Raw genomic sequence first — 16,398 nt, 5'->3', positions numbered from 1 at the left:
TTACATGGATAAGTCAAAAAAATTAAATTCACAACAAATCAAGAATTTAATGTTATTTGGGTTTCAGGCATGTGTTCTCGTGACTCATCCTACATTAAGTATGTATTATGAGGGCGTGCCGTGGCATAGGGGATGGCGCGACCCCACATTCACTGAGTCCTCGACGCGGCCGTCGCGGGGTCGACTCCCGGACCCGTCGATATTTTCCGCACGTCTTCCCCCTTTCCTGCCAGCCTGTTGCTAGAGTGGATCGTGACTGTTGTCTAGGGACGACGTTCGTATTTCCCATTGCATCACCATTGACTGGGCCACTCGGATGAGGCAAGTGGTTTAGCAACTTTTCACCCACGGAATGTGCGGCTCTCTTTGTCTTTCACTGTCACGCTTTCAGGCTTCGCTGATACATAAAAACCCAGCTGTTTGCAGCAGAGCCTGAGATGTAAAAAAAAAAAAAGAAAAAGAAAAAAAAGAAACTCTCATCATTGCTGAAAGCCTGTTCTTAATGCGCTGTGGAGCCCAACCGAAAATATATTCACGTGAACCTGCTCTGCGCTCTTTCTCTCTCTAGATAACATGCCTGCCCATCTTCCTCCGCCCACACATTGCTGAACATAAAACGCCACCTCTCTTACTCCTGCTTCCTTTTATCCTGCTGTCACTGCCATGGCGTGGATCTCTCTCTTTGTTCCTGCTGTCTTTCTCTTGCCTTTTATCAGAGGCGATTTGGTAACGTCTTTGGGCGACACTGTAAAGCTGTCATCGCAGCTTCTCTGTGAGGAGGGAACCGCGCAGCTGATCAGGAGGCTGAGCGATGACTCCCCGGTTCGGATGGCCGACTCGGCTAACGGAGAACTGCAGCCGGCGGAAGAATACAGTTCGCGGCTCAGCATCTCCTCATCGGGTATTTTGCTGAAGAATGCCAACTACAACGACAACGGACATTATGAATTCATGTGCGGAGACAATATAGAGCGCACCATCAAGCTGAAGGTTGTTTTTATATCCAGCATTTCAGCGTCTGAAGGTGAAACAACAAAACTTTCCTGCTTCTCCTTAACTCTGGGTGAACAACTGAAGTTTGTTCAGTGGGAATCTAACGGGCAGCTCGTGATTAGAGTGGGTCGCTCCGGTATCGTCGAATATGGAGAAAGATTCAGAGGCCGTGCGTCTTTGCCACCTGACTGGGAGTCAGCGGGGAATGTGTCGCTGATCCTGAAGGGGGTCCAGCTGGAGGATGGAGGGGACTATTACTGCTATGTCCAGAAAGACTCTAAAGAGGAAGGAGACCCTGCTGGATGGAGACTGACGGTCCAACAGGAGCGATCGAGCATTAAAACCTCCACCACTCAGTCTGTAAGTATAAACCTCAGTGCTTAAAGCATCTTTGCTCTCACCGTGTTTCAATCCCGTTTCTCTCCTCCACAGCAACACACCCAAAGCCCCTCTGTGCATAAGGAACCTTCTTGTATTGGCATTACTATCTTCATTTTGGTGGTTTTTGCTCTTTTGTTTATTGGATGGTACCTTAAGTCTCACAAGTCAAAGGAGGTGAAGAATTGTCTTGGTATGAAACGCTGCGGGAACAGAGAAGATCTCTCTGCGGACCAGGACGTCTCATCTGACCTCGTCACCTAAAACATCACTCTGCTGTCTGTTTACTGCATTTCATGTGGAGATTTGCGCCTTTCTGCTCTCACTGAAGAGGAAGCTTTCTCAATAAAACTTTTTTTTTTTTTTTTTTTTTACTTATTACTCTTATTTTAACATTATATATATATTTTCTTGTATTATTTCTCTTTCTTTTCATCAACTCATTTTATTAGCTTTTTTTTGTACGGCTTTAAACTTGCTTTTAAAGTGCTGTATAAATAAATTTCACGTTGATATTTAAAGAAAGGTTTACAGTTTTTCTTGTTCGTGTCTCTATTCTTTCAAAACAACGTGTGTAAAAAACATAAAAAAACAAACAAACAAACAAAGCCGCTGGGCTAAGTATCTAAGCGGACAGTTAATTAAAACAAGATTGTCCACATTCTTATTCTTATCAAACTCTCACCCTGTCAAACTCTCACCCTGTCAAACTCTCACCCTGCGGTGTGTCGCTCTCACCCTGCGGTGGTAACCCTACGGCGGGTGTCGCTTCAGTGAGAGCAGACAACCGCAGGGTGTATAAGTCATGGGCGTAGGTTTGGGTATGGACAGTCGTGACATGTCACGACCAATATTCAAGGGATATAAAATAGTCCCGACCAATTTTTGCCATATTAATAAAAAAAATGTATTTCTTAACAAAAACAAAATAAATAAACGAAAATCTACACTGATTAGTTTAATATTTCAATATACTACGCAGTGGTAGCATTCATTTTAAAATTCGCTGTTATGAACTATGACGACCCATGCCGCTATTGGCTCACAGAACGTGGATCTTCGTTCCTTGATTAGCTGCAACAGGCCGCGGCCAGCTGGCCACACGCGGAACGGAAGCTTGGTCCATGGTGCTGACAGTGAACGCGTCTCCTTCTGAGTTTGACATTTATTATGAGTCTCCATGTCGCCACCAAAAAAGAAAAGGACGACAGACATTAGAAGTTATTTCGCTACCTCGGCTGTAAGTACAGTGAGGGGACCCATAAGTTAGATATCTATCACGCAACGCATTTGTTGTAAAGTCCGGTGTTTAGTAAGGTCAGCACTGAATGTGAGGTAGAATAGGTCTGTTAATTATGTAATACTTTTTCACATAGGATGCTCAGACAGCAGAGCAAGGGGCAGAGCAGAACGTTGGAGAGGTGGCTGGAGCTTCAGGGCTCCAGGTGAGGTGTTAGTTATACTGTGAAATTATCTCAGTGAATATGGCATTTGAAGTGTTAGTCTTAAATTAAGTTGTAAGGTCCCACCAAAACTTAGACCAAACCTACGCCCTTGGTATAAGCTGTCAGGGTTGACGAGTCAAATGAGTTTTTACACTTTCATCGTCAATCTTTGCGTCCTCACTACTGTATTGAGAGAGGGAAAAATCACTCTTGCATGATCTTAAATGAAATGTCCTCCTTTCAAAATGAAGTTGTTGTATAACACACCCAAAGATACATAAATCAGCTTACACCATCTTCAATCATAGAAAGATGGCAGAACAGATTAGCGCCAACATGTTTTCACATCCACAGACCAGAAATCTGTGTAAATAATTTGCCTGTGCCATTAAGCTGAATTTCCTTTACTTGGTCAGCAGGTTTAACACAACAGGCTATGAGTAACTTTGATATTAAGGAAAATCTATAGCGGGAATGTTAGACGGACAGAAGGAAGAGCCGATAGAACACCGAACTGCTCTAAAAAACAGAACGTTCATTTGTTCGCCTACCCATTTAGCTGCCTCGTCTCAGTAATGGCATTACAACATTAAATATTAAATCACTATCTTGTAGTAACGACGTCTGGCATATTGAAGAGCAAAACGATATTATGGACACCCCCCCCCCCCCCCCATAAACATGATTGATTTTTTTGCATTAGGCCCGCATGCCTGCCATGCATGGGAGCCTGATGCAAAAAAATCAATCATGAAGAAGATAAGGCCGCAACTTGGTTGAATTGAAAAACAGTTCGCGGCTCAGCATTTCCACTCATCAGGCATGAGGGGTAAAATGTAAGTACTTAAAACAAACAGTGAGAGACGGCCGGTAAGTATTTCATAGTCGATCATTCGATTAAACACCGTGGAGCAGTGCTCGGACTTAGAGGCTGCCTGCGGTATTAAACAGTTTTAATGTATGTGATTGAGAATTATTGTAATCAAACAGGTTAGTAAGGAAAAAAAAATTACACGTGGTATTTGTTTATGGTTTTGTTCAAATGTAAGAAAGAAAAAAAAAAAGAGAAAAAAAAAATAAATATTTGGTTCAAAAAAAGGAGAAAAACAAAAGGTGATTTGTCCAGGGAATAGATGCATTCAAATTTCTGTGATTTATAAATGTTGGGTAGAATGCTTTGATGGTAAATGCATTGAGCAAAATTTTTGATAAGATAAGCATTTAGGTTAAAAAGGCTGAATTTCACTTAAAAAAAAAAATATATTCGCTAAAAATAAAATACATGAATTTGCTATATGTTTTTAGATTTAAGGGACAAAAATATTTTTGGTTTGGTATGTTGGCAATTATTTTCAAATCTGTTTAATTTGTGTTAATTTGGTTCTAGTTCTGGGGCTGCAGAGCAGAACCAGAAAACCCGAGAGATCTGGAAGGTTGATACAACAGCAGCAGATATTTAATGTACATAGCTCTATGCCATTAATCCCATTAACAGCTGAATATTTCATTTTTAAAAATCAAAAACACACAGGAAGCGTTGTTGTTGATCACTACATTTGTTCTTGACTTTATTTTCGACATTAAACCAGGAGGTACTTCAAAGGCTTTATTTACAGGATATAGCAAGAAAAAAAGCAATCAGATAAAATGAATATACAACAAAAGCAACTGATCTGCATTAATAACCCCATGATAATCCTCTACATGATGGTCATCATAGTGTTAAGTGGACTGAAACAAAGCTGCAGGCTTCATTAAATGGACCCTTTTGGTCTAAAGAAACAGACAAGGTGCTTTTCTGAGTATTTAAACGAACATCACCTCTACAGGACGGCTGTAGGTCACTTTAGTCATCGCAGCAAATAAAAACAAGATTTGAATGCTATTTGAGTTTCAGGCAATAAAGAAAAAAGAGATGCAGAAGTGTAATAAACATTCAGTATAAAGAAAATGAATAGATAATAAATAATAATAATAAGAGAACACTGTCAAAATAAAGTTACAAACACTGAAATATACAGATTGTAACAGGAAAAGGGCTGTTGGAGAGTTAGTGTGTCGAACACAACAGGAGCAGGATGATTCTGGATGAGTCGAGCTTCAATCGTTCTCTCTGCAGATTCAAGATAATGAAACTGAACTAAATGTTCTCCTGCCTCTTAGTGAAATAATCAACTCAATAAGTAAAGGCAAATATCAGAGGAGAATTTGTTAAGATTCTTGCTTTTTAGCTGACAGGATAAGATAATTCAACTTCGTTTTTTTTTGTTTTTGTTTGAGCAGAACTTTGACTCAACTTTTCAACCTTCTTCCCTCCATGCTGTTCCTTTTCCACTGTCGCCACTTCCTCGTCCTCCTCGTCCTCCTCCTCCTCAGTGAACCAACTCCAGCTGGCTGCTGGAGAAAGGCAGCACCCCGCTGACGTAGTAGGCGATGCCGAGGGACAGGAGGGCGATGACCACCAGCAGCAGCAGGACCCTCCAGAAGCCCAGGTCCTCCACAAACTCCTGCCAGGTGGTGCGGAAGCTGGACAGGACGCCCTCGCTGCTCTGCAGGTTGGGGTTGAGCAGAGAGTGGCTCTCCATCGCGCTGGGACACAGAAGAGACATGCTGACGAAAGGACCACCAACACACAGACAGCTCTCCTAGAACTTCTCCCATTGGTTGTCAAAGCTGCAAATGTGACTCGATTCTTTCTTGGTTCCGAGCTCCAGTTTACCCCCCCAGTTGTTACGGCGAAAAGACTGAGAAAGAGTGAGAAAAGACACCTGACACATGTTGCTTGCAGCGTTCCTCAGAACAAAGAGGGAAGCTAGTGACGAGTGATAGAAAGATGGACTGGAGATAAACACAGAGTCGCTCTGAGAGAAATAACTTGCTAGAAGTGGCACCAAGCTGGGATAAAGCATCAAAGCGTATTCATGCGTTAGGACGGCCAAGACTTAAATTTAAGAAACCTTAGAGACTTAAAAAGTAGCACCTGCTGCATTTTCAGTGTTATTTAAGTAACTTGTTCCAATTCTACAGTTTTAAGCCAAAATACTTTAAAAAGCCTCCACAAACTTATTCTATTGGTTGAAATTTGTAGAGATTTGAGGTTTTTTTTATGTGCTCCTGATGTAATATGCTTTACTATATTTTTGTTCCATGTTTTTATGTTATTCCGTACATTTATCACATTTTATATTGAAGTTTTTAAAACAAAAGAAATGGAGAGAGTTGAAGGGTAAGCTAACACCACCCATAGCTTTTCCTGCTCCTCATCCAGCTCAGTATTGTCCTTGTTAATTTCATAGATAAAACTTTGTTTACCTGAAACGAATCCTGTTTCAGACTGATTGTGTATAAATCATGTCTCATTTGAGGTTTGTGGTTTCATTTGAATGACTAGTGTGCTGCGCTTCATTATCTACTTAAGCTGTTCATGAAACCTCGATTTATTTTGCTTTACAGTGGAATGAACACGACTGATAACAGTTTTGAATGCCAGGCACCTGAAAGGGCGTGACTATCGTTTGTCGTCACGCCATGGATGGCTGACTAATACAGTGTGTGGAGGGAAATTTTTTTTTACAGTAGGCAAAATTATAAATTAAATTACACTGACGTGAAAATAAAAATTGAGAACGGCTGAATGTGCGACTTTGGATATTCACTGATGCATTTAAATGTTGATGTATTCTTTTAAATACATATATATAAAAAAGATTCTTTAGGGCATTGTCTTCAGGCACATTGGCACAGCAGTGACCTGAACACCATTCATTTGTCCTGCCATGTGCAGATGGTAATTTCTGACTCTAATTGGTCAGCAAATTAAATGTTATGCATGTGACCAATGGGGTTTGACCTGCACTTTATCTCTGACCAGAAAAGAAAAACTCTTATCCCGCAGGAACTGTATATAACAAAGACTTTAAGTGGCTTTGAAACCAAGACTTTTTTGTGCCGCAGTATAAATGAAGACCAGTTAACTGTTTCAGTACCAAAAATAGGCAAACAAACCTCACTTTAATGCATTTTCTAATTTAATAAAAAATTACCGTAGTAAGTCAGGACTTTGTAGAACCACCTATCACTGTGATTAGGAATGAACTTTGAGTTTAGATTCAGAATCCTCAAATGTAAAATAGCTTAAGCTTCAGCTCAGTCATGTTTGATTTTTCTTTAAAAAAAAAAAAGGCAAAAAATAAAAAGTAAATTTCACAGAGAGCTACTTTCATCCAAGCAGATTTGCCGTCTGTTATTAAAAGCCCCTTGGAAATAGCCACAAAATACAGTAGTTGTTGCATGTATTAAAACTAAAACAAACAAAGTTTACTTGGAAATATGTGAAAAATTCTCACACTAGACCAGGGGTCGGGAACGTATGGCTCACGAGCCAAGTTTTTATCCATCCATCGATTTTCCACCGCTCATGTCCTGTTCAGGCTTGTTATTGGCTGCAGGAGCAGTCCATTATTTTAATTGGATGATAATAGCCTACATTGGCTGTTGAGGGGTAAACAAGTAAATGCCCCCTTCTGAATCAGTCTGCTCGGGCATTAGCTCAAAGTTAACCCTTCGACGAAGAAGATGGTGAAAAGAAAAAAAGACGAGGAGTATTGTACATTTCAGGACGAATGGACCGAAGAATTTGCCTTTGTGGAGAGAGCAGGTTCTGCGGTGTGTCTAATTTGCAACGGTCGAATGTAAAGCGGCACTTCGACACACGCCATGCTACCTTTGCGTCAAAATACCCGGCGGGAGACAGCAGAAAGAAAGCGTGCCAAGAGCTACTGAGCAGCACCATGTTTGGATCTACGTGTGCATGTGAGCGGTCATTCTCACATCTTAACAACATCAAGTCCAACCTACGATCATGTTTAACGGATGAAAGCCTCAACGCTTGCATGAAGCTTAACCTTACCAAGTACCAACCAGACTACAAAGCCATCAGCAAATTCATGCAGCACCAGAAGTCGCATTAATGGTGAGTATTATGACAACATTATTTAAAAGAATAAATTCAGAGGCTTATTATACTCACATTTAGTTGAATTCAGTCTTAAAATATATTATATGGCTTTCACTGAAATAAATATCCAAATATTTTTGCTTTCATGGCTCTCTGAGTCAAAAAGGTTCCCGACCCCTAAACTAGACCCTGCAGCTTTAATTTGCAAATCAAGTTGAGCCTGAAGTTATATCCTGTTTTTCAGTTTCTGACTAACCCTCTCCTCTCTACCAGTCCTCCTGATGCTTACCTCTCACTGTCGGCCATCTGCATGGTCTCCAGTTTGGAGTGAGCCCCTCTGTTGAAGCCTTTCACTTCCTGTTCCTCCAGGCCCTCCAGCAGGCGAATGGCGTCCTTGTTGACGCCCCGTCTTTTGGCCAGGACCAGAGGAGTCGAACCATTGTGGTTACTGTGAGGAAGAGCAGGGCGAAAAAAAGGAAAGAGATGAGAAACTGAACCTTTGAACTGACTCACAGTCACATTATCAAAACAACAAGGAGAATTTCTGCTCAAATAAACCGACCTCACACAGCAAACCCACGCACAAGTTTAGTAATGACAACAACAATGCCAGATGAAGACGAACAAGTCAGATAAACAAAAGCAAGACAGTCATCTGTGTCATAGCTGCCGGCTAGATAAGAACAAGTACCCATTTGTAAATATAAAATTAGTGATCCTTTCACTCCATGAACTTATTTCAACATTCAAGTATTTCCCCTGAAGCCATAGCAACTCATTAGAAGAGGTTTCCGTATAAGGACCTGTGTGTAGAGTCATGTAACGCTGATTGTTTAAATAAAAAGAACTACTAGTGTTGTTTCTCATTTGAGAATGTGAAGCGCATGTCATGCCGTCCTTGAACTCTATCCAAACACTGTGTAAGCACAAGAGGTGTCTGGTTTCATATTCTACCACAGGAAAACCACTGGAGGTTCAAACAAGCCACTTTTCTGGCCTTAGAAAGAAGATTTGAACCCAAGATTTGTGTCTGTATAGCTATGTTCTGCAATCCATTACAAACCAATAAAGCTTTGGTTAAGGACCTTTGGAGAAGCATCTACCCTTTCTATAATGGTTTTAATTTTTTTTCTACAAGAAATAACATGACAATTCGACGGTTGGTCAGATTTCCAAAGTTACCCGCAGGTTTAGGGGATGATCTCAAGGCTATTCAAACTGAAAAACAAAACCACACTTAAATCCTTAAAGCCTCTGCTGTGCTTGGCACATGACAAATGTGTAGTTAAAGTGAAACCGCCCGACTGAAATATGAGACCATAGCTGTCACTTCTGCTAAAGATGTTTGGAATTGGAATTATTTATTGCTAAATAAGAGATGATGTTTTCCTGAAGCATCTTTTCCATATTCTTACATCCATCTCTAACTCAAAGACCTTTAGACCCCACAGACATGTGGTCACTGTGGGCTTTAGGCAACGTTACAGTTCAACCAAATGACCAGGTATACCATTTGAATTTCAGAGTGGGAATGTTTGACTTTAACATATAAAACATCCTACCAAAACCTTCACAATAATAGTTCTTTAGATCTAACACACAGACATCTTTCATGCAGTCCAAGTGCATCCCAGAATTTGCAGATAAAGTAAATGTGGTTTTGATAGTATGATGAGGTTAATAAATTGTAGGTATGAGAAACAAGATCTCTGAATGCAGCTGGCTTATAATGATCAACTCATCTGTTCTACTGTCAGTTTAATTTAATGAGTACAAAATAAGCTCATGATCTGGATTTGTATTACTAAAGTCCCATATTTTTGTGTTATATTACTAGCTGCGTTTGTATAACAGCATTAAAAACCTTCACTTCTTTTTTTCACTTTGTTTTATTTTTGGCTCATCTGGCCTTTATTTGAAAGTGGTAAGACAGGAAGGAAGGGTAATGTGAGAGGAAGGGCATGTGGCAAAGGGTATCGAAACTGCGCAGGTCACGTCAAAGACTAAGATCTCCTTATATGGGTTCTGCTTTACTTCTGCACTTTGCACTTTGAAATGTCTTGCTGCTGAAATGTGCTATACAAATAAAATTTGATTTGATTGATTGATTCTGCGCCACCAAAACAGCCAAATGCTCTGGTGGCGCAGAAAACTCCTCATTACTCAGGAGTTTTCTGTTCAGAACTCAGAGGCAGCCAAAGAATTTTTTTCTCTCCCCATTTTGACATTTTTTGGTTTGCATTTCAGACACTAACAGTTCAGTTGTTTTGTCATTTATCTAAAACTTACTACTAATCTGAAGTGCACAAACAACTGAGAATGTTTTGCCATGGCAACGTCAGAATTGCTATGGACTCCCACACATGGCAGGTTGGTAAATGTGGAGTATATTCTCTTTACACACATTCATCCAGTTAGATGAAATCCCACTACAAGAAATACACTTGACTCAGATACTAGTGATCTAAATATAAGTCTTGTTGCAGCAGGTACCGCATAAATGTTGCAACTCAGCTGCAGTTTCAATATTCAAAGCAAATGGGTGACATTATGAAAACAGAACAACAAAGGAGGCAGCGATTGAAGTTGGCATTGGAAGACACAGGCGAACCCCGACAAATAAAAGGATGTGTGCAGCTGCCACATTCTCACCAGATATCGATCTTTAACCCGTTGGACACCAGGAACTGTATGGTATCCACGTGGCCGCACAAGTGCAACGCCGTATTCCCTTGGTAGTCCGTCGCCAGCAGGTCGGCGCCGAACTTGTGCAGCAGGCGGCATATCTCCACGTTGCCGCGGGCGGCGGCTAGGTGCAGGCCGGTGCGGCCGCGGTTGTCGCGGATGTTGGGGTCGCAGCCGGTCTCCAGGAGCCTCTTGGCGAACGGGAGGTCGCCGTCGATGCAGGCCTGCAGCAGAGGCACGCTGGTCTGCGACGAGTCATTGATGAAGACATAGGACATGTCCGAGTGAGTGTCAGAAAAGTCCAGCGTACCTGAAATCGCAAAGCGGACGTTTAAATGAGCTTCAGGGGAAATGAAACTGCAATATGCACTGAATGGATTTGTATGAGAGGACACTTGGGATTAGTGAAATGCGTTGAAATTTTGTTTTAAAAAAGTGTCAGAAGTAAAACAGAAGTTGTATTTTCATGGAATAATTATTATAAAAGTTGTATCAGCTTTTCAAATGGAGCTAAAGACATTGTTTTTTTAAATTAGCTGTTTTTTATCCCTGAACTTCAATGAAAGTGATGCTATAGCTTGAATATCTGGAGAACAGAACATAATATTAATATATCTACTATTGTCAAATCGTGCCCCCTTTGTATCCTTAAAAGTGTAAATTTAGAGCAGTCAAGTCTGCTTCGACGTCTCCCAAAAGTAATTACCACATCGAGGAAAAACCCATTCTAATCTAAAGATAACTCATATATCACGTAACACCAAGTTTTATTTGTTCCACTTGCTTATTGACCTGTTTATTGAAATTATATGATTTTATATTTTAATTCTATTTTTATATGTTGCATTCTTTATTTTTTGTTATCTATGTAGCCCTGGCCTGAACTCTGTTAATAAAGCCAGGCTGACTGACTGAATGTTGCTTAACACTGTATTTCATTTACAGTCATGAAAAAGTTTGGGCACCCCTATTAATCTTAATTATTTTTATTTCTAAATATTTGGGTGTTTGCAACAGCTATTTCAGTTTGACATATCTAATAACTGATGGACACAGTAATATTTCATTATTGAATTGAGGTTTATTGTACTAACAGAAAATGTGCAATATGCATTAAAACAGAATTTGACAGGTGCAAAACTTTGGGTACCCTTATTATTTTGTTGATTTGACAACTCCTAACTACTTTTCACTGACTTACTGAAACACAAAATTGGTTTGGTAACTTAATTAAGCTTTGAACTTCATAGACAAGTGTATCCAATCATGAGAAAAGGTGTTTAAGGAGGCCAGCTGCAAGTTGTTCTCCTATTTGAATCTCCTCTGAAGAGTGGCATCACGGGCACCTCAAAACAACTCTCAAATGATCTGAGAACAAAGATTGTTCAACATAGTTGTTTAGGGGAAGGATGCAAAAAGTTATCTCAGAGATTTAACCTGTCAGTTTCCACTGTGAGGAACATAGGAAGGAAGTGGAAGACCACAGGAACCGTTCTTGTTAACAGTTCTCGTGGCAGGCCAAGAAAAATATCAGAGAGGCAGAGAAGAAGAACGGTGAGAACAATCAAGGACAACCCACAGACTACCTCCAGAGACCTGCAGCATCATCTTGCTGCAGATGCTGTCACTGTGCACCGTTCAACAATTCAGCGCACTTTGCATAAGGAGAAGCTGTATGGGAAAGTGATGCAACAGAAGCCTTTTCTGCAAGCAAGGCACAAACAGAGTCACTTGAGGTTTGCAAAAGCACATTTGGACAAGCCAGCTTCATTTTTGGAATAAGGTCAAGTGGACTGATGAAACAAAGATTGAGTTGTTTGGTCATAAAAAAAAAGGCGTTATGCGTGGCGGCAAAAAAACCACAGCGTTCCGAGAAAAACACTTGCTGCCCACTGTAAAATCTGGTGGAGGTTCCATCATGCTTTGGGGCTGCGTGGCCAATGCCGGCACTGGGAATCTTGTTAAAGTTGAGGGTCGCATGGATTCCACTCAATATCAACAGATTCTTGAGAATAATGTTCAAGAATCAGTTACGAAGTTGAAGTTACACCGGGGATGGATATTTCGGCAAGACAATGATCCAAAACACCACTCCAAATCTACTCAGGCGTTCATGCAGAGGAGCAATTACAATGTTCTGGAATGGCCGCCCCAGCCCCCAGACCTGAATATCATCGAACATCTGTGGGATGATTTGAAGCAGGCTGTAAATGCTCGGCGACCATCAAACTTAACTGAACTGGAATTGTTTTGCAAAGAAGAATGGAAACAAAATCCCTTCATCCAGGATCCAGGAACTCATTAAGAGCTACAGGAAGTGACTAGAGGCTGTTTTTTTTTTGCAAAAAGAGGATCTACTAAATATTAATGTCACTTTTCTGTTGAGGTGCCCATATTTTTGCATCTGTCAAATTTTGTTTTAATGCGTACTGCACATTTTCTTTTAGTCCAATAAGCCTCGTTTCAATACTGAAATATTACTGTGTCCATAAGTTATTGCTTGTGTCAAATTGAAATAGCTGTTGCAAACATCCCAATATTTAGAGATAAAAACAATTAAGATTAATTGGGTTGCCCAAACTTTTTCATATGACTGTATGTTGATCAGGTTTCATTTTACAAAAAACTTTTTTTATGACCAAAACCAACAATTTTACATATTTAAACACGTATTTTAAAATTGGACAGTGTAAGTCAAATTGTGTGCATTTATGCAAACGAGGAGTCCAGGATTTACATACTAAGGAACCGGAGGCATTCCCAACATTTAGTTTCAGTCTGGTGTAAGTGTGAAATGCACTTACACCAAGTCTTTTCTAGACTGTATCCTGCATACTTCACTACAAGAAATATAAAATGAGTCTAAAATAAGTACCTGTTAATTATCAAGGCCCTATAGAGTGGGAATGACTTTGTAGCATGTAATAAGTCTGGTGAAGCCAGCAACTCAGCCACAGTTACTTTTCACAACAGAATTTCACGAAAACGGTTGATAAAGTTAATTTCAAAATAATCATGTGAGTGAATTAAAATATTTGCTTAAAATAATAATAAAAAAAGACCATTAAATTATGGAATATGTCATCCAAATACACTTTAGCTTATCCCTCTTTTTATGTGACATAGTCACAGTCTGGCTGTGAGTGGAAAAATACTAACTGTAGTCATTTCAATTAATAAACAAAAAGATCTGTCTAGATTCTTGCACAAAATTGAGCCTCTTTATGAATGTCGTGGATGTAGAAATTCAGAGGATATTTACGTCTGTGTTTTTCCTGTGAACGTTTGCAAAGTTATTAGTTAGTTAACGTTTGAATGCAGATATCAAAACACTTTCAATTATAAGAAATGGGTAAAAACTACGTCACTACACAGCACGTTAAGGCGCAATGTTAGACGCACTTTTTGTGAACCTTAACTCAGGGGTGTCCAAACGTTTTGCAAAGAGGGCCAGATTTGATAAAGTGAAGATGCCCGGGGGCCAATAGTTTGTTTGGACATTTTTTAACTACAAACGTTTCATGCAAATACACACTGTTATAAAACAATTTTCATTGTCACAATTATCTTTATTTTTCAAATGACAAAATAACCAAATATAAGCCACTCAGGCAAATGAGAACAACTCTAAAAACACAAATTCTGCCTTTCTTTCATATCTGGAGTCAGATAACATTGAACAAACTGTATGAAATACCTTAAATTTGCATGAGTTTAAAAATATCTTTGCCTCAAGAACATTTTAAACAGGAGTTATAAGTAATGCAAAGTTGTCTGTTATTACTAAATCTTAAAACAAGTGAATTTTGCTCGTCATTTACAATATCTTTCAGAAAGTAATAGTTTGTCACATCTACAGGTTCATAACATCAACAGTAATAACCAAATCTTACTCAAGAGTTTAATAAAAATAAGTGCCATAAATCCAGGTGCATAAATGTTCTTTTGGCTCTTCACTGCTGATAGTGACAGACGTTGCCGTTCAAAATACTCAGTTTCATGTCCTCAGCTCTCAGTGCCACACTGTTACGTGCCAGGCAAACATTTTTCTAAAATTCTTGCTTCTTCTCAGGGCAAAATGTTCTCCACCATTTTCATAGCACAGTTTTGATAAATGTATCTTCAGTAAAAGGTTTGCCATGTTTAGCTATTAACATTAACATCGTAGCTTGCTTTGGTGGTATTTTCTTTTGACTCACAGACCCGCGTGAAGAATCGCTGTTGTGATGCCAGTCCAGCTTGGAGCTGCTTCAGTTTTTCAGCACGGTCACTTCCTGTTAGCTTGTTGTATGTGTTAGCATGTTTAGTCTGGTAGTGTCTCTTTACGTTGAAATTCTTAAACAAGGCAACCGTCTCATTACAAATTAGACAAGCACAATTGCCCTGATTTTCAGTGAAGAAGTATTGTAATTCCCATCTCTCTTGAAAGCGGCGGCCCTCACTGTAAACTTGTTTTCTTTGCAGTGGCCATGGCAGAAATGAGTGGAGAGCGGTTCGCTGCATGGAGGCAGACTGATAGTATTAAAGTGGTGCTGCCACCATTTGGTGAAAGGAGGAATTACAGTTTCAAGTTTTATGATTTGTTTACTCTGTTTGACAGTGGAGGCGGGCCATAAATAATACATTATAAGACCGAAGCTGCGGGCCGTATGAAATCTGACCGCCGGCCGTGATTGGCCCTCGGGCCGGACTTTGGACATGCCTGCCTTAACTTCCTTAAAGTGACGAAGTTGTAAAGTCTGACAGTAAAGCCCCCAGAGAAGCAGCGTTGTTAAATAAACAGGTGAAGCTAATTTAGGCTAAAAGCTAACAGCGCCTCATAGAGAGGCGTTGTGGTTCTTATGTTACAACCCTATGCGGTCTGTGAAGGTAACACAGAAAAGCTATTACACAAACGAGGATTTCCCAAAAGCAAAGGCGCAATTTGGCTGAACCGAGATTATTTTCTCCCTCTTTAGCACCGGAAATAGGCTATTTATTGCACCAATGCTGGGATTTAGCTATGTACCCTTCCTTATATGCTATTAGCTGATATAAGTAGTTTTTACGCCTTTTTCTATAAAGCTGACAAACTATTAAATGCCATAGTTTTAACAACAACACATTTATATTGTTTAAAACTGTTAGTGCAAAGCTGTGTGTAATATGTTTGGTTAAGGAGTGCAGAGCTAGGCTACTTGACGGAAGCTAACCGTTTAGCAAAAACATGAACAAAGACAGAATATGTGTCAGGTTGGAATTAAAATGACTCCTTCTATGTTATTTTTTTGTGCTCATGCCCTATAATGACAGCAAGTGGAAGACACCAGTCTGCTACTCCCCAAAAATATGTAAAAAATATAGCCTGCGAAGCTAATTTAAGCTAGCAGCTAACAACGAACCGCCATAAAGCCAATAAAACGTCGTCCTACAGCTTTGCAAACACATACATGAATATAATGGTCATTTAGACCATTTGTAGGCTGTCGGTATTGCAACTGACCTGTTTATAAGTTTCCAAATTAGTAGAAAAAAACTGGACGTCGCTGTTCTTCAAGCTAACGTTGCTAGCTGTGTTTAATTTCTGTTTAGTAACACAGAAGATGAATACTTTGTCGCCATCTACTGTTCAGGATATGTACTGTAGTACATCTACAGTACAGTAGATGTACCGGAGACATCTACTGTTACACTTGCACTTTCATACAGACAAGACTAATAATTTTTTATCAGTAATTTCTCTTTCTGGCGTATGCAAAATTTTTATGCATGGATAGTACAAGTTTTGATGAATTTCAAGAATTACCATTTTACTATATAGTAATAATGCGATTATGTCTTTATGATTTTTTTATGTTAACTGACTTTTTCTTCATGTAAGGTGAAATTGGTTTGAATTACATCGACTAAAAAGTAAAACCAGATAAACATAAAGGGAGGGCTGCGAGTAGTTTTGGTTTT

At 39.7% G+C, this 16,398-nt stretch overlaps 2 protein-coding genes across 2 annotated transcripts; one reads left to right on the top strand and one right to left on the bottom strand.

Annotated features, from left to right (window-relative positions):
- The first annotated feature begins 623 nt into the window (after nt 1-623).
- Nucleotides 624-1,718, top strand: LOC111611135. Its single transcript, XM_023346811.1, has 2 exons — nt 624-1,353; nt 1,426-1,718. Exons 1-2 carry the CDS (start codon nt 664-666, stop codon nt 1,633-1,635), a joined length of 900 nt encoding a protein of 299 aa, XP_023202579.1. The 5' UTR covers nt 624-663; the 3' UTR covers nt 1,636-1,718.
- A 2,638-nt stretch (nt 1,719-4,356) lies between these two features.
- ankrd46 (ankyrin repeat domain 46) lies at nt 4,357-16,046 on the bottom strand. The gene is made up of 4 exons (XM_023347157.1): nt 15,941-16,046; nt 10,426-10,768; nt 8,063-8,221; nt 4,357-5,405 (listed from the first exon to the last, which is right to left on the bottom strand). The coding sequence occupies exons 2-4, from the start codon at nt 10,734-10,736 to the stop codon at nt 5,189-5,191; spliced, it is 687 nt and encodes a 228-aa protein (XP_023202925.1). The 5' UTR covers nt 10,737-10,768; nt 15,941-16,046; the 3' UTR covers nt 4,357-5,188.
- Between the last annotated feature and the right edge of the window lie 352 nt (nt 16,047-16,398).

Source organism: Xiphophorus maculatus, chromosome 14 (genome assembly GCF_002775205.1).
Source record: "Xiphophorus maculatus strain JP 163 A chromosome 14, X_maculatus-5.0-male, whole genome shotgun sequence".
Taxonomy (NCBI): Eukaryota; Metazoa; Chordata; class Actinopteri; order Cyprinodontiformes; family Poeciliidae; genus Xiphophorus; species Xiphophorus maculatus.
The sequence above is the reverse complement of the archived record's forward strand: the minus strand, read 5'-3'. Positions and strand labels throughout refer to the sequence as shown.

Excerpts from the sequence above, each read along its gene's own strand:
- LOC111611135 (XM_023346811.1), top strand. The coding sequence starts at position 664 with ATGGCGTGGATCTCTCTCTTTGTTCCTGCTGTCTTTCTCTTGCCTTTT. Across the intron at positions 1,354-1,425 it reads AAACCTCCACCACTCAGTCT|CAACACACCCAAAGCCCCTC; the intron begins GTAAGTATAAAC and ends TCTCCTCCACAG.
- ankrd46 (XM_023347157.1), bottom strand. The coding sequence starts at position 10,736 with ATGTCCTATGTCTTCATCAATGACTCGTCGCAGACCAGCGTGCCTCTG. Across the intron at positions 8,222-10,425 it reads GGGTTAAAGATCGATATCTG|TAACCACAATGGTTCGACTC; the intron begins GTGAGAATGTGG and ends TCTTCCTCACAG. Across the intron at positions 5,406-8,062 it reads CAGATGGCCGACAGTGAGAG|CGCGATGGAGAGCCACTCTC; the intron begins GTAAGCATCAGG and ends TCTGTGTCCCAG.